This window comes from Narcine bancroftii, chromosome 9 (assembly GCF_036971445.1).
Source record: "Narcine bancroftii isolate sNarBan1 chromosome 9, sNarBan1.hap1, whole genome shotgun sequence".
NCBI classification, from domain to species: Eukaryota; Metazoa; Chordata; class Chondrichthyes; order Torpediniformes; family Narcinidae; genus Narcine; species Narcine bancroftii.
The window spans coordinates 945454-969325 of NC_091477.1; the positions used below are offsets into that span (position 1 = coordinate 945454).

The following is a 23872-nucleotide window of genomic DNA, read 5'->3' on the forward strand; positions in this document are numbered from 1 at the left end:
TAGGCAGAAGTCCACAGCTCATCTCTGTGTCCGACCCTATCTACCTTTGCTACTTGCTGACGTCCTTCTCATTGATTATGCAGCTCCTTTACCCCTTCCCCCCTCCTCTCCCACTTCCCCCTCTCCCACTTTCCCCTCTCCCCTCAAGGTGTCGCTGGTCAGAGGGAGGAGAATGATTTGAGTGGTGGAACAGCCTCGATGGGCCGAATGAAATGTCTGGGGTGGAGTTCTCTCTGAGGCAGTTGTCCTGGACTGGTGTTAGGTTCTTCCTACTGGTTTCCAGTGCCCGCTTTGTCTGACAGCACTGCTGCATTTTGTTTCAGGTCATACAGTAAGCAGAGAGCTTGCATTGAGAAGGAGTATGGTCAGGTACGGACATGGTGGACTCCAGCACGCACCACAAAGGCAGGGCACCTGGGATCCAGGAATATCCCTTTCCCACTGCCCTAGAGCATTCAGGCAACAAGGAATGTCCCCCTTCCACTGCTCAAGGACCCCCCCCCCCCCCCACCATCCTCATTCAGCATGTCGGCAGCATCTGCTGGACTGGGTCATGAACTGGGGTCTGGGGCTCTGCCCTGCTCAGCTCCCCCTGAACAGTCCATGCTGCTTGGCCACCTACTTCCATCCACACTGCCCAGTCCAGGGAGCTGGCTCCATCCACAGCCTTGCCATGGCCACTGGACTGTATGGATTCCAGATTGACCCTCTCTCAACACTTCTCATCCACCCACCCCACTCTCTCTGTCCCCTCGCTCACACACTGGTAACTGCTCCCTCTGCCCTCATTGCCCCTGCCGCCCCCAATGTGGGGGATGTGGGAAATCTCCACCAGGGAAGGTGGAGATGGGGATGTGAGCACACTCCACCCAACTCCACAACAGGATGCTCCCAGGGAGTGAGGAGGTGGGGTCTATTTTGTACTGGGCCTGGGGTCTGGGAGAGAGCTCTCAGTTCTGGGAATTATGGCTGATCTGTGAGGACTGCCTCCCCCGGATCGTGGCTGGGAACCCCTTCCAGACTTTCTCCCCTGAGTTTAACTCTTTCCTTTCAGGCATTGCAGAGACTGGCTGCCCAGTACCTGAGAAAAGACTCGAGCAGGGGGAAGGCAGATGCAAGTGACGGCAGGTATGACTCACAGGCAATCTTGGTGGGGGGGGGGAGGGGGTGAAATGAGGGAATCCCATAGGTGAAGGGTTCACAGTTACCCACGTCTCACCAGAGCAGCAGGGGTTGTCAGGATGCACCATCCAAACACAAGATGAGGACAGAATGCCTGGGGTTTGATCAGGTGGGGGTGGGGTGAGGGTACAGAAGGGGAAAAGGAAGCTGACAGGGAATACGACGAAGAACTCATGAGCTCCCAGTACACAACCTCCCACTCAAACACTTACAGGGAAGCAGCACAGCAAGGTCCCACTAACAACAACATTCACGGTGAATGCAGGAGGAACGTTGGTAAGTTTTAGATGACAAAGTTTGGTAAGTTGGAAAAGTTTTTTTTTAAATTTTTTATTTTTCACACCATAAATCACATTAGCCATGATATACACTTTTTCTTTTTCACACATTTACAGTTACTTTTTCTCCCCTCCCTCCCTCCTCCCAAGCCACCCCCCCACCCCCCCCCCCCTCTCATCCATTTTAGGTATACAATCTAGGTTGCATTAATTCAGTCAGACAATGTTGTCATTCATCAAAAATACACCAGAAATTCTACAGAGTCCATTCTTTTCTTTCCTTCTCCTTCCATCAACTTAGGTAATGTTTGTCCCCGGTAGGTTTTCGCTATTGTATTTAATGTAAGGCTCCCATACTTGTTCGAATATTTCAATATTATTTCTTAAACTATATGTTATTTTTTCTAATAGAATACATTTATTAATTTCTATATACCATTGTTGTATTTTCAAATTATCTTCCAATTTCCAGGTTGACATAATACATTTTTTTGCTACGGCTAGGGCTATCTTAACAAATCTTTTTTGTGCATCCTCCAAATCAATTCCAAATTCTTTGTTTTTTATGTTACTTAGGAGAAAGATCTCTGGATTCTTTGGTATATTGTTTTCTGTTATTTTATTTAATATCTGATTGAGATCATCCCAAAATTTTTCTACTCTCTCACATGTCCAGATTGCATGAATTGTTGTTCCCCTTTCTTTTTTACATCGAAAACATCTATCAGATACTGTTGGGTCCCATTTATTTAACTTTTGCGGTGTAATGTATAGTCTGTGTAACCAATTATATCGTATCATACGTAGCCTCGTATTTATTGTATTTCTCATCGTTCCAGAACATAATTTCTCCCATGTTTCCTTTTTTATCTTTATATTTAAATCTTGTTCCCATTTTTGTTTAGTTTTACCATTTGTTTCCTCATTCTCCTTTTCTTGCAGTTTAATATACATATTTGTTATAAATCTTTTGATTAACATTGTATCTGTAATCACATATTCAAGGTTACTTCCCTCTGGTAAACTCAAATTGCTTCCTAATTTATCTTTCAAGTAGGATCTCAGTTGGTAATATGCCAGCGCTGTATCTCCAGTTTATATTGTACTTATCTCTCATTTGTTCAAAGGGATAAGAATCTACTTCCTGAAAAACAATTTTCTATTCTTTTAATCCCTTTTTTTTCCCATTCTCTAAAGGAAAGGTTGTCTATTGTAAAAGGGAGTAGCTTATTTTGCGTCAATATTAGTTTTGGTAATTGATAATTTGTTTTATTTCTTTCTACATGGATCTTCTTCCAAATATTGAGGAGATAGTGTAATACTGGAGAAGTTCTATGTTGTACCAATTTTCATCCCATTTATATAATATGTGATCAGGTATCTTTTCCCCTATTTTATCTAATTCTAATCTCGTCCAGTCTGGTTTTTCCCTTGTTTGATAAAAATCTGATAGGTACCTTAATTGTGCGGCTCTATAATAATTTTTAAATTTGGCAATTGTAAGCCTCCTTGTTTATACCATTCTGTTAATTTATCTAGTGCTATCCTCGGTTTCCCCCCTCTCCATAAAAATTTCCTTATTATTTTTCTTTAACTCTTTGAAGATTTTTTTCTGTCAGTTGTATTGGCAGTGCCTGAAATAAGTATAATATTCTTGGAAAAATTTTCATTTTAATACTGTTATCCTTCCTATCAGTGTTAGTGGTAGATCTTTCCAATGCTCTATAATTGGCCTAGATTTTTGTTTATTTGTACACCTAGGTATCTTATTGCTTGCATTTGCCATCTAAATGGTGATTCCTTCTTAAATTTGAGAAATCCGCATTATTCATAGGCATTGCTTCACTTTTATTTACGTTTATTTTGTAACCCGACACTTCTCCATATTCCTTCAATTTCTTATATAATTCTTTTATTGATAGTTCTGGTTCTGTTAAGTACACTATAACATCATCCGCAAATAGACTGATTTAATATTCCCTGTCTTTTATTTTTATTCCTTTTATATTATTATCTATTCTTATCAATTCTGCTAGTGGTTCTATAGCTAGCGCAAACAATAAAGGTGATAGTGGGCATCCCTGCCGCGTTGACCTGCTTAAGTTAAATTGCTTTGATACATGTCCATTTACTGTCACTTTCGCTAACGGTCCCTTATATAATGCTTTAATCCAATTAATATACTTCTCCGGTAAACTGAATTTTTGCAATACTTTGAACAAATAATTCCATTCTACTCTGTCGAAGGCCTTCTCTGCGTCTAAAGCAACTGCTACTGCAGGTGCTTTATTTCCTTCTACTGCATGAATTAAGATAATAAATTTACAAATATTGTCTGTTGTGCGTCTTTTTTTGATAAATCCAGTTTGGTCTAAATTTACCATTTTCGGTACCTGTTCTGCTAATCTGTTTGCTAATAGTTTAGCTATTATCTTATAGTCTGTGTTTAGCAAAGATATTGGTCTATATGATGCTGGTAAGAGTGGATCTTTCCCTTGTTTTAGTATTACTATAATTATTGCTGTTTACATGAATCTGGTAAGCTTTGTGTTTCATCAATCTGGTTGATTACATCCAGGAGGGGCGGTATTAATAAGTCTTTAAATGTTTTGTAGAATTCTATTGGAAATCCATCCTCTCCTGGTGTCTTATTATTTGGTAATTTTTTTATTATCTCTTGTATTTCTACTATTCCAAATGGCTCTGTTAATTTATTTTGTTCCTCTATTTGTAGTTTTGGTAGTTCGATTTTAGTCAGAAATTCATCTATTTTCCCTTCTTTCCCTTCGTTTTCAGTTCGGTATAATTGTTCATAGAATTCTCTAAAGTTTTCCTTAATTTCTTTTGGATTATATGTAATTTGTTTGTCTTTTTTCCTTGATGCCAATACCATTTTCTTAGCTTGTTCTGTCTTAAGCTGCCATGCTAGGATTTTGTGCGTTTTTTCTCCTAGTTCATAATATTTCTGTTTTGTCTTCATTATATTCTTCTCTACCTTATATGTTTGTAATGTTTCATATTTTATTTTTTTATCCGCCAATTCTCTTTTAGTTGTATCTTCCTTCGTTGCTAATTTTTTTTCTATGTTTACTATTTCCTTTTCCAACTGCTCTGTTTCCTGATTATAGTCCTTCTTCATCTTGGTTACATAGCTTATTATTTGCCCTCTAATGAATGCTTTCATTGCGTCCCATAGTATAAACTTATCTTCCACTGATTCCGTATTTACTTCAAAATACATTTTTAATTGTTTTTCAATAAATTCTCTAAAATCCTGTCTTTTAAATAGCATGGGGTTTAATCTCCATCTATACATTATTGGAGGGATGTCCTCTAGCTTTACTGTCAATATTAAGGGTGAATGGTCCGATAGTATTCTCGCTTTATATTCTGTTTTTCTTACTCTATCCTGCATACTAGCTGATAACAAAAATAGGTCTATTCTTGAGTATGTTTTATGTCTAGCTGAGTAGTATGAGTATTCCTTTTCTTTTGGGTTTTGTTTCTTCCATATATCCAAAAGTTTCATTTCTTGCATTGATTTAATTATAAATTTGGTTACTTTGTTCTTCCTGTTAATTTTTTTCCCCGTTTTATCCATATTTGGATCCAAATTCAGGTTGAAATCCCCTCTTATTAGTATGTTCCCTTGCGTATTAGCTACCTTCAAAAAGATATCTTGCATAAACTTTTGATCTTCTTCGTTAGGTGAATATACATTAAGTAGATTCCAAAACTCCGAATATATCTGACATTTTATCATAACATATCTCCCTGCTGGATCTATTATTTCCTCTTCTATTTTAAATGGCACATTTTTACTAATTAATATAGCCACTCCTCTTGCTTTTGAATTATATGACGCTGCTGTTACATGTCCTACCCAATCTCTCTTTAATTTCTTGTGCTCCAATTCAGTTAAGTGTGTTTCTTGGACAAATGCTATATCAATTTTTTCCCTTTTCAGTAAATTTAGTAGTTTCTTCCTTTTAATTTGGTTATGTATTCCATTAATATTTAAAGTCATATAGTTCAGCGTAGCCATTTTATGCTTTGTTTATCTTCTCCTTCCGTTTTTCCATCATTACCTTTCCCTCCTTTTCTATTTCTGTTTTCTTATTTTCAACTCTTTATAAGACAACATTCCTACAACATCCAACATTTTCCTTATTCTCCTATTTATATCTTCTTTATCCCCAATCTCCCCTTCCCCTCCTGAGTTGTCCTTTATCCCTTGTCGGACAACCACATCTCCCCTCTCCATTTGGGTTTGCGAATTCACTCGCAAGCGTCAACTGATTTTGCAGTGACCGCTATTTCTCCCCACCCAGCCCTCCCCAGAAAAGATTTCACTTTTCATATGTCACAAAGGTCACTCTTTTAATTCCCTCCTTATTCTCTCTATTCCATTACCTTCCCTTATTCATTCTTGTCTATACTATCTATACTAAATGAGATAGACAATGAGATAGACAACAGACTCGCCAAGGCAAATAGCACCTTTGGAAGACTACACAAAAGAGTCTGGAAAAACAACCAACTGAAAAACCTCACAAAGATAAGCGTATACAGAGCCGTTGTCATACCCACACTCCTGTTCGGCTCCGAATCATGGGTCCTCTACCGGCACCACCTACGGCTCCTAGAACGCTTCCACCAGCGTTGTCTCCGCTCCATCCTCAACATCCATTGGAGCGCTTACACCCCTAACGTCGAAGTACTCGAGATGGCAGAGGTCGACAGCATCGAGTCCACGCTGCTGAAGATTCAGCTGCGCTGGATGGGTCACGTCTCCAGAATGGAGGACCATCGCCTTCCCAAGATCGTATTATATGGCGAGCTCTCCACTGGCCACCGTGACAGAGGTGCACCAAAGAAAAGGTACAAGGACTGCCTAAAGAAATCTCTTGGTGCCTGCCACATTGACCACCGCCAGTGGGCTGATAACGCCTCAAACCGTGCATCTTGGCGCCTCACAGTTTGGCGGGCAGCAACCTCCTTTGAAGAAGACCGCAGAGCCCACCTCACTGACAAAAGGCAAAGGAGGAAAAACCCAACACCCAACCCCAACCAACCAATTTTCCCTTGCAACCGCTGCAATCGTGTCTGCCTGTCCCGCATCGGACTTGTCAGCCACAAACGAGCCTGCAGCTGACGTGGACTTTTTACCCCCTCCATAAATCTTTGTCCGCGAAGCCAAGCCAAAGAAAGATACTATCTATATTTTCCTCTAAGTACAGATACCTTCACGTATGCACATTTTATCTATTCACTCTTATACCTCTTTACCCACATACATATCAATCGTGATCATTTTTACTCTCATTACCCGTCTTCATCCCTCAGTCTATTTTTGTAATTGTTCTGCAAATTTTCGTGCTTCTTCTGGGTCCGAGAATAGTCTGTTTTGTTGTCCTGGAATAAATATTTTCAATACCGCTGGATGCTTTAGTATAAATTTATACCCTTTCTTCCATAAAATCGCCTTTGCTGTATTGAACTCTTTTCTCTTCTTTAGGAGTTCAAAACTTATATCTGGATAAATGAAGATTTTTTGCCCTTTATACTCCAGTGGTTTGTTGCCCTCTCTTACTTTTTCCATTGTCTTCTCCAGTACCTTTTCTCTTGTAGTATATCTTAGGAATTTTACTACAATAGATCTTGGTTTTTGTTGTGGTTGTGGTTTAGAGGCCAATGCTCTATGTGCCCTTTCTATTTCCATTTCTTGCTGTAGTTCTGGACATCCTAGGGTCTTAGGGATCCACTCTTTTATAAACTCCCTCATATTCTTGCCTTCTTCATCTTCCTTAAGGCCCACTATCTTTATGTTATTTCTTCTGTTATAATTTTCCATTATATCTATTTTTTGAGCTAACAGTTCTTGTGTCTCTATCGCTTTTTTATTAGATTCCTCCAATTTATTTTTTAAGTCTTCTACCTCCATTTCTGCTGCTTCCCGCTCTTCCATCTTGTCCATTTTCTTTCCCATTTCTGTTAAGGTCATATCTATTTTATTCATTTTCTCTTCGGTGTTGTTTATTCTTTTTCTTAAATCCTTAAATTCCTGTGTTTGCCATTCTTTAAATGACTCCATGTATCCTTTAATAAGAGAAAGTATATCCTTTATCTTGCCTTTCCCTTCTTCTTCTATTTCACTGTACTCTTCCTCTTCTTCTTCCTCTGGGTTGGCCATCTGTTGTTTCTTTGTTGCCCTTTTCTTCTCTTCTTTCTTGTTTCCATTGTCTTCTGTGGTCTCTTCTTGCTGCAGGTGTTCTGCAGCTGTCGTTGCCGGCTGTGGAGATCGACTCCCCAGCTGGTCCCCCCTCCTGTCGGTGTGTTTTTTTTCATGCGCATCCTCGCGCATGCGCGGTTGCGCACTTTTACTCGGCTCAGCGAGCCATTTTTGTAGTCCATTATCTACGGACCTGAGAGAGCGGGTTTCTCTCTCCACCGCGGGCCTCTTCGAACAGGTAAGGCCTTCACCTTCTTCCTCTGTTGTCTTCTCTTCCTCTCTTCTTACCGTTGCTTTCGATTTTTCTTTTTTTGTCGCCATCTTCTTTCCACCTTTATACTCACTTTTTTTTCACTTTTATTTCTGTGCCTTTGTGTTTTCCTTTGTTTTTCCCGACTTTTCTGGAGAGGGCTGGAGTTCACCGTCCGGCCACTACTCCATCACGTGACTCCTCCCTATAGTTGGAAATGTTGATGAATGTTGTCTGAGATCCCAGCAGTGGGTGGGTGAGATAGAAATATGGCAGACTGTTCAAATATGGAGTTTAATCTGAAAAAATACGAGATGGTGGCAGAACAAATGAAGTAAATGGTGGAGCACAAAGGGATGTTGGTGCACAGAGTAACCAGGGATTCAGGACCTTGGTTTCCAGGGAGATAGGGTAGTGAAGGAAGCATAGAACATGAACACTACAGTGCAGTACAGCCCCTTCAGCCCTTGATGTTGTGCCAACTCATGTACTCCCACCAAAACAAAATTAAGCCCATCCTGCCCAATACCCCTCTACTTTTCTTCATCCATGAGCCTATCTAAGAGTCCTAATATTGCAGCCACCACCCCCAACCCTGGCAATCATTCCAAGCCCCCCACAACTCTGTGTATATAAAAAAAATTTACCCCTGACGTCTCCCCTAAACTTCCCTTCCTTCATTTTCTACACATGTCCTCTGGTGTTTGCCTCTCAGAATCTTGTAGACCTTGATCAAGTCTCTTTTTTTTCACTCCTGAGAGAAAAGTCCCAGCTCTGCTAACCTTGCCTCATGAGACTTGTTTCTCAATCCAGGCAACATTCTAGTAAATCTCCTCTGCCCCCTCTCCACAGCTTCCACATCAATGTTGTGCTGACCCCCAACTCAACAATCTAACCCTCCCTCACCCCAACCCTCTATTTTTCTTCTATCCATCTGCCTGTGTAAATCTTTTAAATGCCCCCAATGTTTCAGCCTCCACCTTCACTTTGTAAACGTGTCCTTTGATGTTTGCTGATCCTGCCCTGGGAAACAGGTGCTGGCTGTCCACCCCATTTATGCCTCTCAGAATCTTGTAGACCTTTATTGTCTCCTCTCATCCTTCTATGCTCAAAATAAGACATTTAGTATTCTCCAATCCAGGCAACATTCTAGTAAATCTCCTCTGCCCCCTCTCCACAGCTTCCACATCCTTCCTGTAATGAGGTGACCAGAACTGAACACAATACTCTTCGTGTGGTCTCACCAGAGATTTGTAGAGTTGTAACATGATCCCTCTACTCCTGAACTCAATCCCCCATTAATGAAGCCCAGCATCCCACTGGCCTTCTTAACGCTCCTATCAACCTGTGCCGTGACCTTGAGGGATATTTGGATTTGAATCCCAAGGTCCCTCAGTTCATCCATACTATTAAGTAACCGACCATTAACCCTGTACTCAGCCTTCTGGTTTGTCCTTCCAAAATGTATTGCCTTGCATTTAATTATAAATTAATTAATTTAGACATACAGCTTAGAAACAGGCCCTTTCAGCCCACAAGTCCGTGCTCCCAATTAAACCGAATTGGCCTGCAATACCTGGTATGTTTTGAAGGTGAGAGGAAACCGGAGACCCCCAGGAAACCCACACACAAATAGGAAAATGTACAAACTCCTTAAAGACAGCATGGGATTTGAACCCAGTTCCCGACTGCTGGCGCTGTAACAGCTGGGCTGATTAAGGACAGTCAGCATGGTTTTGTTCACAGTAGATTGTGTTTAACAAATCTTTTAGAGTTTTATGAGATTAACAAGAAGATAGATGAAGGCTGTGGATGTTGTCTATGTGGATTTTAGTAAAACCTTTGACAAGGTCCCACACGGGAGGTTAGTTCAGAAAGTTCAGACATGATGTTTCCACAGAGAAATTGTAACTGGATTTGAAATTGACTGCGTGGGAGAAAACAGAGAGGTAGTGGACGATTGCTTCTCAGACAGGAGGCCTGTGTCGAGTGGTGTGCCTCAGGGATCGGTGTAGGGACCTTTGTGGTTTGTTGTGCATATCGAGTTGGATAAAGGTGGTAAATTGGATCAGCAAATTTGCTGATGACACTAAGATTGGAGACGTTGTTGTCAGCGAAGAAGCTTTTTAAAGCTTGCAGAGGAATCTGGACCAATTGGGAGAAGGGGCCAGTAAATGTCAGATGGAGTTTAATGCAGACAAGTGTGAGGTGATGCATTTTGGAAGGACGAACCAAGGTAGGAGATAGTCAGGCATTGAGGAGTGGGGAGGACCAAAGAGATCTGGGAATACAGATACATAATTCCCTGAAAGTGGCTTCACAGGTGGACAGGGGTGTAAGGAAAACTTTTAGCATCTTGACCTTTATAAATCAAAGTATTGAGTAGAGGAGTTGGGATGTTATGTTGAAGTTGTTTAAGACATTGGTGAGGCAAAATTTGGAATATTGTTGGTCACCGAACTACAGGAAGGATATCAGTAAGATTGAAAGAGTGCAGAGAAGATTTACTAGGATGTTGCCGGAAGTTGAGTTACAGGGAAAGATTAAAGAGGTTCTGACTTTATTCCTGGGAGCAAAGAAGAATGAGGGGAGATTGGATTGAGGTTTATAAGATTGAGAGGTATAGACAGAGTGGATGCAAATAGGCTTTTTCCACTTAGATTGGGGGAGATAAATAAGAGATAGTTTCAAGCTGAAAGGGGAAAGGTTTAGGGGGAAAAGTAGGGGAAAGTTTTTCACTCGGAGAGTGGTGGGAGTGTGGAATGAGCTGATGTGGTGAATGCGGGCTTGATTGTGTGTTTTAAGAATAAATTGGATAGGAGCATGGATGGGAGAGACCTGGAGGGTTATGGAATGGGATCAGGTCAGTGGGACTCGGGTGATGGTTGGCACAAACTAGAGGGGCCAAATGGCCTGTTTCTGAGCTGCAGCATTCTATAGTTCTCTTTCTTTTCTTTTCTTTTCTTTGGCTTGGCTTCGCGGACGAAGATTTATGGAGGGGGTAAAAAAGTCCACGTCAGCTGCAGGCTCGTTTGTGGCTGACCAGTCCGATGCGGGACAGGCAGACACGATTGCAGCGGTTGCAAGGGAAAATTGGTTGGTTGGGGTTGGGTGTTGGGTTTTTCCTCCTTTGCCTTTTGTCAGTGAGGTGGGCTTTGCGGTCTTCTTCAAAGGAGGCTGCTGCCCGCCAAACTGTGAGGCGCCAAGATGCACGGTTTGAGGCGTTATCAGCCCACTGGCGGTGGTCAATGTGGCAGGCACCAAGAGATTTCTTTAGGCAGTCCTTGTACCTTTTCTTTGGTGCACCTCTGTCACGGTGGCCAGTGGAGAGCTCGCCATATAATACGATCTTGGGAAGGCGATGGTCCTCCATTCTGGAGACGTGACCCATCCAGCGCAGCTGGATCTTCAGCAGCGTGGACTCGATGCTGTCGACCTCTGCCATCTCGAGTACCTCGACGTTAGGGGTGTGAGCGCTCCAATGGATGTTGAGGATGGAGCGGAGACAACGCTGGTGGAAGCGTTCTAGGAGCCGTAGGTGGTGCCGGTAGAGGACCCATGATTCGGAGCCGAACAGGAGTGTGGGTATGACAACGGCTCTGTATACGCTTATCTTTGTGAGGTTTTTCAGTTGGTTGTTTTTCCAGACTCTTTTGTGTAGTCTTCCAAAGGCGCTATTTGCCTTGGCGAGTCTGTTGTCTATCTCATTGTCGATCCTTGCATCTGATGAAATGGTGCAGCCGAGATAGGTAAACTGGTTGACCGTTTTGAGTTTTGTGTGCCCGATGGAGATGTGGGGGGGCTGGTCGTCATGGTGGGGAGCTGGCTGATGGAGGACCTCAGTTTTCTTCAGGCTGACTTCCAGGCCAAACATTTTGGCAGTTTCCGCAAAGCAGGACGTCAAGCGCTGAAGAGCTGGCTCTGAATGGGCAACTAAAGCGGCATCATCTGCAAAGAGTAGTTCACGGACAAGTTTCTCTTGTGTCTTGGTGTGAGCTTGCAGGCGCCTCAGATTGAAGAGACTGCCATCCGTGCGGTACCGGATGTAAACAGCGTCTTCATTGTTGGGGTCTTTCATGGCTTGGTTCAGCATCATGCTGAAGAAGATTGAAAAGAGGGTTGGTGCGAGAACACAGCCTTGCTTCACGCCATTGTTAATGGAGAAGGGTTCAGAGAGCTCATTGCTGTATCTGACCCGACCTTGTTGGTTTTCGTGCAGTTGGATAATCATGTTGAGGAACTTTGGGGGACATCCGATGCGCTCTAGTATTTGCCAAAGCCCTTTCCTGCTCACGGTGTCGAAGGCTTTGGTGAGGTCAACAAAGGTGATGTAGAGTCCTTTGTTTTGTTCTCTGCACTTTTCTTGGAGCTGTCTGAGGGCAAAGACCATGTCAGTGGTTCCTCTGTTTGCGCGAAAGCCGCACTGTGATTCTGGGAGAATATTCTCAGCGACACTAGGTATTATTCTATTCCAATCTCTTTTCAGTACCAACCGCTCAGTCCAAGATTCCGCCCTTCTCCAGCTCCCTCAACAGCCCCTAAGGCTAGAGCTGGATGAGGTTCCCACCCTGGATGAGACATATAAGGCAATCGAACAACTGAAAAGTGGCAAAGCAGCAGGTATGGATGGAATCCCCCCAGAAGTCTGGAAGGCTGGCGGCAAAACTCTGCATGCCAAACTGCATGAGTTTTTCAAGCTTTGTTGGGACCAAGGTAAACTGCCTCAGGATCTTCGTGATGCCACCATCATCACCCTGTACAAAAACAAAGGCGAGAAATCAGACTGCTCAAACTACAGGGGAATCACGTTGCTCTCCATTGCAGGCAAAATCTTCGCTAGGATTCTATAGTTCTATGGTTATGCTAATATGCTAAATTTGCTCCCCTCAATCAGATTGAACTCCATCTGCCACTCTTCCACCCAACTCTGCGTCCTGTAACCTACCACAATCTTCAACACTGTCCACAACTTCTCCAACCTTCTGCACACTTGCCTTCATCAATCGGGATAACGAATACAAAATTTTGGAGGTCATGTTGCAAGTTTATGTACCATGATTAGGCCACGTGGAGTCCTGTGACCAGTTCTGAGCTTTTTTTCCCTGGAATGTTTGAGACCTGGTGGTGGTGTGTAAAACTCTGAGATTTGTGAATTGGGGAGAGGGAATCTTTTTCCCATGGTGATGTATCAAAACAGGGAGGAGGGTTTAAGGAGATCTGAAGCATGTGTTTTACCCAGAGAGTGGTTGATATCCCTGCCAGAGGAGGTGAAGGAACTGGATAGAATCGAGGTGGTTAGGGTGGTTGGGCAGGGGGCAGATTCTTGACCCTGGATATCAACTTAGGGCTTCTGGCATCTGCTCATGTGCCAGATCCAGGCAAATCCAACCTGCCCTCAGCAGGTAACCTTTCAGCCATGTTTAACTGGGGCTGTACAGACTTGGGTGAACCTCATTCACTCCTCCTGGCCAGGCAGTGAATGTGGTGTACGTGGGTGCTGGTTGAGGAGGAGTGGGAGCTGGTTGAGGAGGAGTGGGAGGGGCTCAGCCTGGCATTTATCCCAGCTTGTTAAACTGAGCTCTGGGATAATTCTGGGGATGGAGCAGGGTGGGGATTTGTAAAACACTGAGGATAAGGCCTGTGCCCTGAGATGTGAGAATTTTGTTGAGATGTTCCAGGGCAGAGGAGATGGTTCAATGTGTTCCCTGATGTGGGGAGTTGGAATGGAGCTGACGAGCTGCTCTGGGGCGCACCTGGAATCTGAAAATCTGCTGGGGGTGGAGGCTGCTGGGGGTGCATTGAGGGAGTGGAGAGCATGTTTGGGTACAGGGTGGAGGATGACTTGATCCATAGTGGATGAATGTGTCTTGGTCAAGGTGGGAATGTGAGGGGACTGGGTCCGTGGTGGGGGGAGATGTGAGGGATTGGCTCTGGGGTTGGGGGGAGGGTTTGGGTCTGCGATGGTGGGACTGGATCTAGGGTGAGAGTCTGGGTTGGTACGATTGACTCCTGGATGGGGGGTTTCGCCAAGAACACACGTGAAGCACTTACCTGTCCGGCAGGACGACGCTCGGGGCCTGGCGCACAGTGGTGGAGGCCACAGCTCAGCTGGGCCAGGCACGGTCTGTGGCAGCCAATGCCTATCGGATGGTGAGTGTGGACGCAGCAAGGACAAGCCGGGCAGCCAAGGACCTCCATCTGAAGGTGAGGAGACCTGTTGACCCTTCCCTCACCCCCGGCTCCCCCCCCCCCCCCAACCATTCTGGGACTTTCCAACAGCTGCTGACAAATGGACCGCCTCCCCTCTCTCAGTGCTCATCTCCCTCCCATCCTGATATTGTCACTAGTATATATGCCACTCCCTCTCCCCCTGACCTCAGGAACAAACCACACTCCAGGATCTTCCCCCACCCACCCCTTTCTCATCTCTTACTCTGGTCCAGCCACAATTCCCTCCTTTCCCTGGCCTTCCCATCCTCTCCCTTTCCATCCCCTCCCCACTCTCACCCTTTCCCTGCCCGTCCACTCCATCTCTCCTCTCCCCTGTTCATGTCCCCACTCCCATCCCCTACCCTCCCCCACAGTGGCTGGAGGACACTGACAGCTGGTGTTTTGTCCGCAGTGCTCGGAGCAGTTAGTGCGGATCCAGGCCGAGCTGATGGAGGCAGTCAAAGAACTGAACAAGGCCAAGAAGCAATATGGCCAAAGGCAGCGAGTGGCTGATATCGCACAGCAGAAGGCAGCTGAGGCTCAGGCGAAGTAGGGTCAGAGCTCAGCCAGGAACGGGCCCTCCCTGCCCCTGGAGAGCAGGGCGGGGTCAGTCCCAGAGTAAAGCTCCCTTCGCACAGTCCCATCACACACTCCCAAGGTCAGACACAGAGTGAAGCTCCCTCCATACGGTCCCACCACACACTCCCAAGGTCAGACACAGAGTGAAGCTCCCTCCACACCGTCCCATCACACACTCCCAAGGTCAGACACAGAGTGAAGCTCCCTCCGCACCGTCCCGTCACACACTCCCAGGGTCAGACACAGAGTGAAGCTCCCTCCGCACCGTCCCGTCACATACTCCCAGGGTCAGACACAGAGTGAAGCTCCCTCCGCACCGTCCCATCACACACTCCCAAGGTCAGACACAGAGTGAAGCTCCCTCCGCACCGTCCCATCACACACTCCCAGGGTCAGACACAGAGTGAAGCTCCCTCCGCACCGTCCCATCACACACTCCCAAGGTCAGACACAGAGTGAAGCTCCCTCCGCACCGTCCCATCACACACTCCCAGGGTCAGACTCTGAGCAGCTGATTCTGTCTCTGCATCAGGGCTTTTCCTGGGTAGGGGGGGTATGTATGTGAGGGGGGTTGTGTGTGTGTGGGGGTCTGTGGTGGGGTTGTGTGTGTGTGGTGAGGGGCGTGTGTGGTGGGTGGGAACCCCATGCAATGCGTACTGACTGGGAGGGACGGAAAGAGAAGGGTGATGGGGGCTTCTCTTCGTTGAACAACCAATGGTAGTTGTGTTTGTACAACGGACCCATGCGGCCATCAGGAAATGTACGTCAGAAATGTGTTTTCAACTTCCTTAGGACAAAGAAGAGTGAGTTTGGAATATTCCACACCAAAACCAGTCTGCAGAAGCTCAATGCAAAGGTAAGGGGGCTATTTAGCCTATTTCTGGCTCTTCAATGATCCCAGTTCCCACTTCTCCCCCTCCCCAGTCCTGTGAATTTTCCACATTGAATATCACCCTGGTTCCCTTTGAACGTTGCAGATGAATCCGTTCCCAGGGAGAAAGCCCTACTCTGTTGGAACATTCTGTCCTCCCCTCTTGGGGTCTCTGCCAAACTCCCTCGTTTGTGTCCCCAGTCACTGAACCAAGGAGGGCAGAAGGAATCGCAGTGGTCGGCCCCTTAATTCTCTTGGGATCAGGGCTGACCTTGCTCAGCACCACTCCTGTCCAGTGCAAGCCTCCACAGCACCCAGTGGGTGAGTTCCAAGGATCCCCTACCCACAGGCCTGCATTCTTCCTCTGCCCCAGTCACTCCACTGCCTCTCCATGTTCCCTGATGTCTTGGGGCGTGGACACAGCCTTGAGCCGCCACTAACTGTGACTGTTTCCTCAAAGCTCTCCTCCAGATTGTGGGAGTGTAACTGTCATGTGACTGAAGCTCGGAACGAGTACCTGCTCACAATCTCCGCAGTGACAGCACACCTGGCCCAGTACATCCACGCCGACCTCCCCCAAGTTCTGAAGGTACCAAAGTCCCCATCAGCGGTTCCCATAAATTACACTAAGCATAGACTTTCCCTTAACTACTTCATTCATCCCCCTTCATTTAAATGACTCAAAAATATTACTGCTCATTCACTCAGGCCTGGAACTCGACTGCTTTTACTTCTAATGCACGCTGCGTTACCTGCTGAGTTTTTCCAGTACTCTTGTATACTGCACTTGGCCTTGGCATCTGCAGAGGTTCTTCTTTACCTCCATCAACTGGATAATTACGGAATCAAGTTTATTGTCATCTGATTATAACAGTGCAACCCGATGAAACAGTGTTTTACTGGCTTGGTGCAAAACACCCAGGCACACATGCAAACATAACACACAGACGCATTATACATATACACAGACCCTATATACATGCCTTACATACATATATTAAAGAATTATTATTCATATATAGAAGAGTCATGAGTTTTTTTTTAGGTTCAGCATTCTCACTGCCTGTGGGGAGAAGCTGTTCCTCAGCCTGGCAGTGCTAGCTCTGATCCTCCTGGAACTCTTCCCTGATGAGAGTAGCTGAAAGATGCTGTGTGCAAGGTGGAAGGGGTCCTCAACAATTTTGTGAGCCCTCTTTAAACAAAGATCCCAGTAAATCACATCAATGGGGGTGGAGGGGGTGGGAGACTCCAGTGATCCTCTCTGCCTCTTTTGTGGTCCTGTGTCCAAAATCCTCTCTCCAAGGTAACAGCCATTAGCTGTAGTCAGGTGTTACCCACTGGAGGAGACCCAGACGGGGTTCTCTCCCAGTCACAGACATGAGTTCTTTTGCAATGACTGTCTTCCTGGGTTATTGTGTTAATCTTGGCAGGAGGCGCCTAGTTGAACAGGTTTTTGTAAACTTTGATGAGTTTAATCTCGTACATTTTGTACAATGTAGATGTGTACCAAAATCCTACTAGATGGAGCAAACGGTACTTGTAAAAACAATTACAATCTCGACCGTAATTACATTTTTAAAAATTATATACAAAAAATAGACAATAAAAATTCAGTTATCCTCATGCAAAAAGAGGTGTTACACTAGTTCAGACAGTCCTTGAATGAAGGAGCAGTCCTTGATCAGGGGAGGTCAAGAGCCTGATTGATAGCTGTTACTTGGAAAGAACCTGTTGTTGAACCTGGAGCCACTGTTCTTCAGGCACCTGTACCTTCTGGCTGAAGGGAGCGGTGAGAAGAGGCTGTGACCAGGGTGATGGGGGTCCTTAAGGAGTTGGTGAATCATCCAGACTGCAAACACTGTGATTGTAGTAAAGATACAAATGCCTGAGGAACTCTCAGCCGGTCTTGCAGCCTCCATAGGAGGTAAAGGTTCATAATCAAAGTTTTGGGCCTGAACCTTTGCATAGAACATTACAGCACAGTACAGGCCCTTCAGCCCATGATGTTGTGCTGACCTACATTCACCTTAAAAAAAAATACTCAACCCTCCCTACCCCATAACCCTCTATTTTTCTCCCATCCTGTCTAAGAGTCTCACTGTTCCAGCCTCCACCACCATCCCCTGGCAAAGCATTCCAGGTTCCCACAACTCGCTGTGTTTATATATTTTAAAAAAAAAAATCCCCTAAACTTCCCTCCCTTCACTTTGTACACATGCTCTGGTGTTTACTGATCCAGCCGTCTATGTCTCATAATCGTGTAGACCTCGATCAAGTCTCCTCTCACCCTTCTACGCTCCAAAGAGAAAAGTCCCAGCTCTGCTAATGTTGCCTCATCAGACTTGTTTCCCCAATCCAGGCAACATCCTGGTGAGTCTCCTCCGCATCCTCTCCACAGCTTCCACATCCTTCTCCAAGGTGTGAGTAAAAAGCAGGTGGGCGCCTGAATGGAAAGGCTGGAGAAATGGAAAGAAAGGGCAGGGGCAGGAGCACAGACTGACAGACAAAAGGTGTTAATTGGATCAAGATGGGAGGAGAGATGAGAATTGACTGGGGGGGGTGGGGGAGTGGTTTTTCCTCCATGGAAACACAATCGAGGGAAAGGAGACAGGAAAAGGGAAGCAAGAGAGCTTGAGAAAGGTAACGGAAACTGGAGAAGTTGAGGTTAATGCCCTCTGGAGGGGCCCAGACAGAAGATGTGTTGTTCCTCCAATTTGTGGGTGGTCTCAGTATGGCATTGCACGAGACCATGGATAGACATAGCAGCGTTGTACAGAGGTGTCTGCAAAGGATGGGAGATCGGAGCCTGTGATGGTCCTGGCTCTGTGACCCGGGCGGTTGAACTAGGCCATGATGTGACCAGTCAGTATACTTCCAACAGTGCCTCTGTCGAGGTTTGATGGATTGAGAGAAGGATGCTCCCTGTTCCGCTGAACACCTCCTCCACTTTGAGTGTTGCTCCAGTTTGACGGCATCTGCTGAGCCTGTGTTTTACCCCAGTGTCGGGGTGGTGGGAGAGAACACTGCCAGCCCAAAGCCCACCGACCCTCTCTGTCAGGCAGATGTGTAACATCTCGAGGGGTTTCCAAGGAATGCTTGGGATGAACCCCTGCAGGACACAAAGCACAGGTGAAGGGGAGGCAGGACAGACATTCCTGGAGGGTGACAGAGAACGCACACAGACAGGGACACAGAATTCGAGAGAACCAAAGGCTGGAGGTTACAGGGTGATGGGCTGGGAGAGACAAGGTGGTGGGTGAGGGAAGTTGCCTTCCAGAGGGTGAGGTGTGTGGTGGGGCTGGGTGTCAGATGAATCTGGCAGGCGGAGGGATGGCTGGGATCTTCGGGGAGAGTGAACATCTTGTCTGCTCTCAGAATCTAGACAACGACATCTACGAGAGGCTTCAGGAGTTCCTGACACTAATCGGCAAAACAGAAACAGATACTTCCCGACTTGGAGAGGAATGCTTCCAGAATGTTCTCGAGTCTTCCAGAAAGGTCGTCTGGTGTTTAATTTGCTGGTGGTGATTCAACAAACCTCTTTAAAACTTGTGGAGAGTGGGAGGCCATTCTGCCCATTGAATTCCTGCCAGCCCTTTGCCTCCTACTGCCCCCAGACACCATATTCTTTCCGATATCTCTTGACGACCCCATTGAATTTGCTCCCGTTGACATTCAGAGAACACTACAGCACAGAAACAGGGCCTTCAGCCCATCTAGACTGTGCCCAGCTATTAAACACACTGAAACATTGGAGGTACACAGCTGGTCTTTTTAGCATCTATAGGAAACAAATATAAAAGGCCGAACCAAGATATATCAGAAAGTCTCATAATTCAAACCATGGGGGAGAAATCCAGACCAACAAAAAGTGTTAATTGGATGTGATATGGGACTAGGTGGTACAAGATGGAAATTTTAGGCACTCGCTTCACAAGTGGAATCAAATGAACAAACAATTAATTCATAGGCTGAGCTGGACAAAACTAAAGAAAGGCTGAAGGGCCTGGAATAAAAAGCAAAAATGTGGGACAAAGAAAAGAAAGGATTGATGGACAAGATCGACCATATGGAAAATTTTAGCAGATGGACAATGTAAGAATCATTGGACTGAGAGAAGGAATAGAGGGAAAAGACGCGGTGAGTTTCTTTGAAATGTGGATCCCACAAATGCTGGGACAAAACAAGTTAAATGCAAAGATGCAAATTGAGAGGGCTCACTGGACCCTCGGACCCAGAGAACCGGCGAAGTGTCCACGACCAGTCCTGCTAAAACTTTTAAGTTACTGGGAGAGAGATGAGATCTTGGGAGCAGCATATGAATATTCAAAAAATAATAATGGCCCATTAGTGGTGGACAATGCAAAAGTAATGTTTTTCCAAGACTTCAGCCCTTACTTGTCAAACGAAGAAAGGAATTTGACGAGGTAAAGAGACACTGCAATCTAAAAACTTTAAATATTCAATGATTTATCCAGCAACGCTGAGGGTGGATGTCTCCGAAGGTAATCGATGAATTTTTAAAAAATACACCAGTGTTAATAGAAGATACCTTGATTGATCAAACTGGAAATATGTAATTTATTGTAAAATTTATGGAGAAGCATGGATATTAATGAATATTTATGCCCCGAATTAAGACAATGAGGCCTTTACGAAGGATGTCTTCTTAAAAACAGCCGAGGGAAGATAAAATATATTAGTTGGAGGAGACTTTAATTTCTGCTTGTCCCAATACTAGATAAATTGGCAAGAACAATAATGAGGGCAAAACCAGAGAAAACCACAATTTCATATATGAAAGATCTAAACCTAATCGAATTATTTTGTGAATCAAATTTGCCATCTACAAATAAAAGTTTGTGATAAGGGACACTCTTAAAGCATTTAAAGGGACAAATGATATCCTGTACAAAGAATCTTAAGAGGGAACATATGGAAGAAGTAAACAGTTTGGAGAAAGATATTAAAGAATTAGAAAAAAAATCAAAGAACAGGATTACAAGAAGAATACAGATTACAGGAGAATAAAAAGACAAAATATAATAGAATACAAACATTTAGGACAGGAAAAAGCTATATTAAAAACAACAACAGTACTATGAGTGCACAAAGTTTTAACTTGGCAGATTAAAACAAAGGAGTCATCAATAATGATAAATGCTACAGAAACACATACTATATGAGCAAAACATAGTATATTAGCAAAAAGAAATTAATGACATTTTTAGACAATATTACATGAAATTATACAAATCAGAATTGACTCGAGATGAGAATGAATTGGAAGAATTTTTGCTGAATTTTAAACTTCCAAGGCTAGAAGAGAGAGATACTCCCTTTGCAAGGAAAGAAATTGTAAGGGCCTTGGGGAGCCTTCAGGTTAATAAATCACTGGGAGAGGATGGATTTCCACCTGAGTTTTATGGATAAATCAAATAATTATTTAATGCCCCTTTTAATGGATGTCCTGGACCAAACTGTGGAAACTCAGGCCCTCCTAGAGTTATTCTCAACTGCGATTATTACAGTCTTACCAAAAAAGAATAGGGATCCACAAAAAACTTCATCATACAGACCAATATCCCTGTTAAATGAAGATTATAAGATACTAGTGAAAGCATTGGCTAATAGGTTAGGTCAATACTTGCCAAAACTGATACATATGGACCAAGCAGCATTTGTTAAAGGAAAGCATTCCTCAAATAGTCTAGGAAGATTTTATATAATAAGCATGACTAAATCTGAACAAAATCCAAGTATTACAGTCTCCCTAGGTGTGAAAAAAGCATTTGACCATTTGAAATGGGCCTTTTTATTTAAAACACTGGAAAAAATTTGGAATAGGCAGAACATTTAGAAATTGGATAAAAACTTTATGCCATAAAACACAAGCTAAAATAACAAATAATCAGATGTAAGCGGTGTTCCCCTTGAATAGATCGAGCCGACTGGGATGCCCCCTGTCCCCAGTGCTATTTATTTTAGTGATTGAACCACTGGCAGAGATAATAAGAAAGGATCTGAATATAAAGAGCTTCACAGTTGGGCAAGAAGAACACAAAATCATTCTATTCGCTGATGACATGTAATTGAACCCATCAGAACCTGCTACATCTTTGGAAAATTTACAATGAACACCAGAAATATATGGAAGAAAATCAGGCTACAAAATATAGATAAAAGTGAGATAATGCCATAAACAAATTCTGAATATGAAAGATACCAAAAAGGAAGTAAATTTAAATGGAAGACGGATGAAATAAAATATCTTGGAATAGCAACTGACAATAACTTGCAAAATCTGTATAAACTAATTTATCTTCCTCTTCTTGGGAAGATAGAAAGGGATCAACAGAAATAGGGAGACTTACCGATTACTTTAGTGGGAAGTGTTAACTACGTCAAAATGAAAGTGACGTCAAGATTGCAATATCTTTTCCAATCGCTGCCTATTCTGTTACCTAAAAACTTTTTTAAGCTACTAACCAACCATATTAGACAGTTCCTATGGAATAATAAGGTACCAAGAACTGCATTGGAAAAATTGACATGGGACTACGGGCTGGGAGGACTTACTCTTCCAGATTTCAAAAAATATCTAGCACAGGCTAGATTTCTCACAGCCTTCTTCACTGAAGAAACCCCCCCCCCCCCCCCAGTCTTGGGTTCAAATGGGAATGTTCTCAGTGGAGGAGGGGGAAAGCAAAGGACTTTATTTATAAATGGAGTTTCAAATCACCAAAAAGAAGATGGATAACCCCATTCTAATACATATGATTAGAACATGCGAGAAATTAATGAACGTATAGAAAAAAAAAAGTAGGGATATTTATTAAAGCACCACTGTGTTAAAATGTGTTCCTGCCTTTGAACATGGAGAATATTAAATTTGTGGTATTTCAAAGGTATAAAATATATTAAGGACTGTTACACGGAAGGAATTCTTATGTCCCTTGAACAATTAAAACACAAATACAGAGTGGTCAATGGGACCTTCTGTTTTCTCCATCTTTGATCGTTCTTCAGAGAAAGAGAGAGACCAATGTTGACCCCACCTGAAATTAGTGAAATGGACCAAACAGTCTGGATGGGGAATACACCCAAATTTATAACAAAATGTATTCTGCTCTCCAGAGCAAAAGTGCTAAGCCAGGATTAGATAGGTCAAGAAAAAGACGTCGACTTGGGTGTGGTCATTTCAGAAAGAAGCTGGTCGGATTGGTGTAAGGACAGCACGACATCAATTATAAATGCATGATATGGTCTGGTTCAGTATTATCTTTTTAACACCAATAATATCTTACCCCACAAAAGTTGCACAGAACAAAAGCCGAAATTTCAGAGATGTTTTTCAGATGTGGGACTGAGGAACTTGTCGACATGCTACGTGGTCGGGTGTGAAAGTGAGGCCATTTTGGCAAGAAATAGCAGAAAAATTAACCATGATCGCAGGAGTGGCCTCCACGTGCAACCTGGAGCAATCTTTGGCTTGGCTTCGCGGACGAAGATTTATGGAGGGGGTAAAAAGTCCACGTCAGCTGCAGGCTCGTTTGTGGCTGACCAGTCCGATGCGGGACAGGCAGACACGATTGCAGCGGTTGCAAGGGAAAATTGGTTGGTTGGGGTTGGGTGTTGGGTTTTTCCTCCTTTGCCTTTTGTCAGTGAGGTGGGCTCTGCGGTCTTCTTCAAAGGAGGCTGCTGCCCGCCAAACTGTGAGGCGCCAAGATGCACGGTTTGAGGCGTTATCAGCCCACTGGCGGTGGTCAATGTGGCAGGCACCAAGAGATTTCTTTAGGCAGTCCTTGTACCTTTTCTTTGGTGCACCTCTGTCACGGTGGCCAGTGGAGAGCTCGCCATATAATACGATCTTGGGAAGGCGATGGTCCTCCATTCTGGAGACGTGACCCATCCAGCGCAGCTGGATCTTCAGCAGCGTGGACTCGATGCTGTCGACCTCTGCCATCTCGAGTACCTCGACGTTAGGGGTGTGAGCGCTCCAATGGATGTTGAGGAGCAATATTTACATGGAAACAAGCGACAACTTGACCAAATATCTAATCTCATTGATAAAAATAGCACTGGCTGTAGCGAGGAAAAATGTACCGAGATCACTTGGACGTCCGACTCCCCTCTACTTATGGCATGCTGAGCTGTGGAAATGAACAGCTGTTACCTATGGCGAAAAAAAATCACATAAATATGACCCTTTGTTACAAAGGTCTGGCAGCCAGTCCTGGACCACATAGGGGCCCAGTCACTGTAATAAA

At 44.2% G+C, this 23872-nt stretch overlaps 1 protein-coding gene across 1 annotated transcript in view; it reads left to right on the top strand.

Moving 5' to 3' along the window:
- The window catches only part of LOC138742956 (F-BAR and double SH3 domains protein 1-like), an 85576-nt gene that overhangs the window by 331 nt on the left and 61373 nt on the right, over positions 1-23872 (top strand). Inside the window, exons 2-12 of the mRNA XM_069897829.1 lie at positions 149-157; positions 243-369; positions 1055-1128; positions 14005-14146; positions 14565-14701; positions 15524-15587; positions 16063-16191; positions 17694-17758; positions 17867-17972; positions 18978-19119; positions 19220-19359. Of these exons, the coding sequence (XP_069753930.1) occupies positions 149-157; positions 243-369; positions 1055-1128; positions 14005-14146; positions 14565-14701; positions 15524-15587; positions 16063-16191; positions 17694-17758; positions 17867-17972; positions 18978-19119; positions 19220-19359 (1135 nt within the window). The remainder of the gene's footprint in view (positions 1-148; positions 158-242; positions 370-1054; positions 1129-14004; positions 14147-14564; positions 14702-15523; positions 15588-16062; positions 16192-17693; positions 17759-17866; positions 17973-18977; positions 19120-19219; positions 19360-23872) is intronic.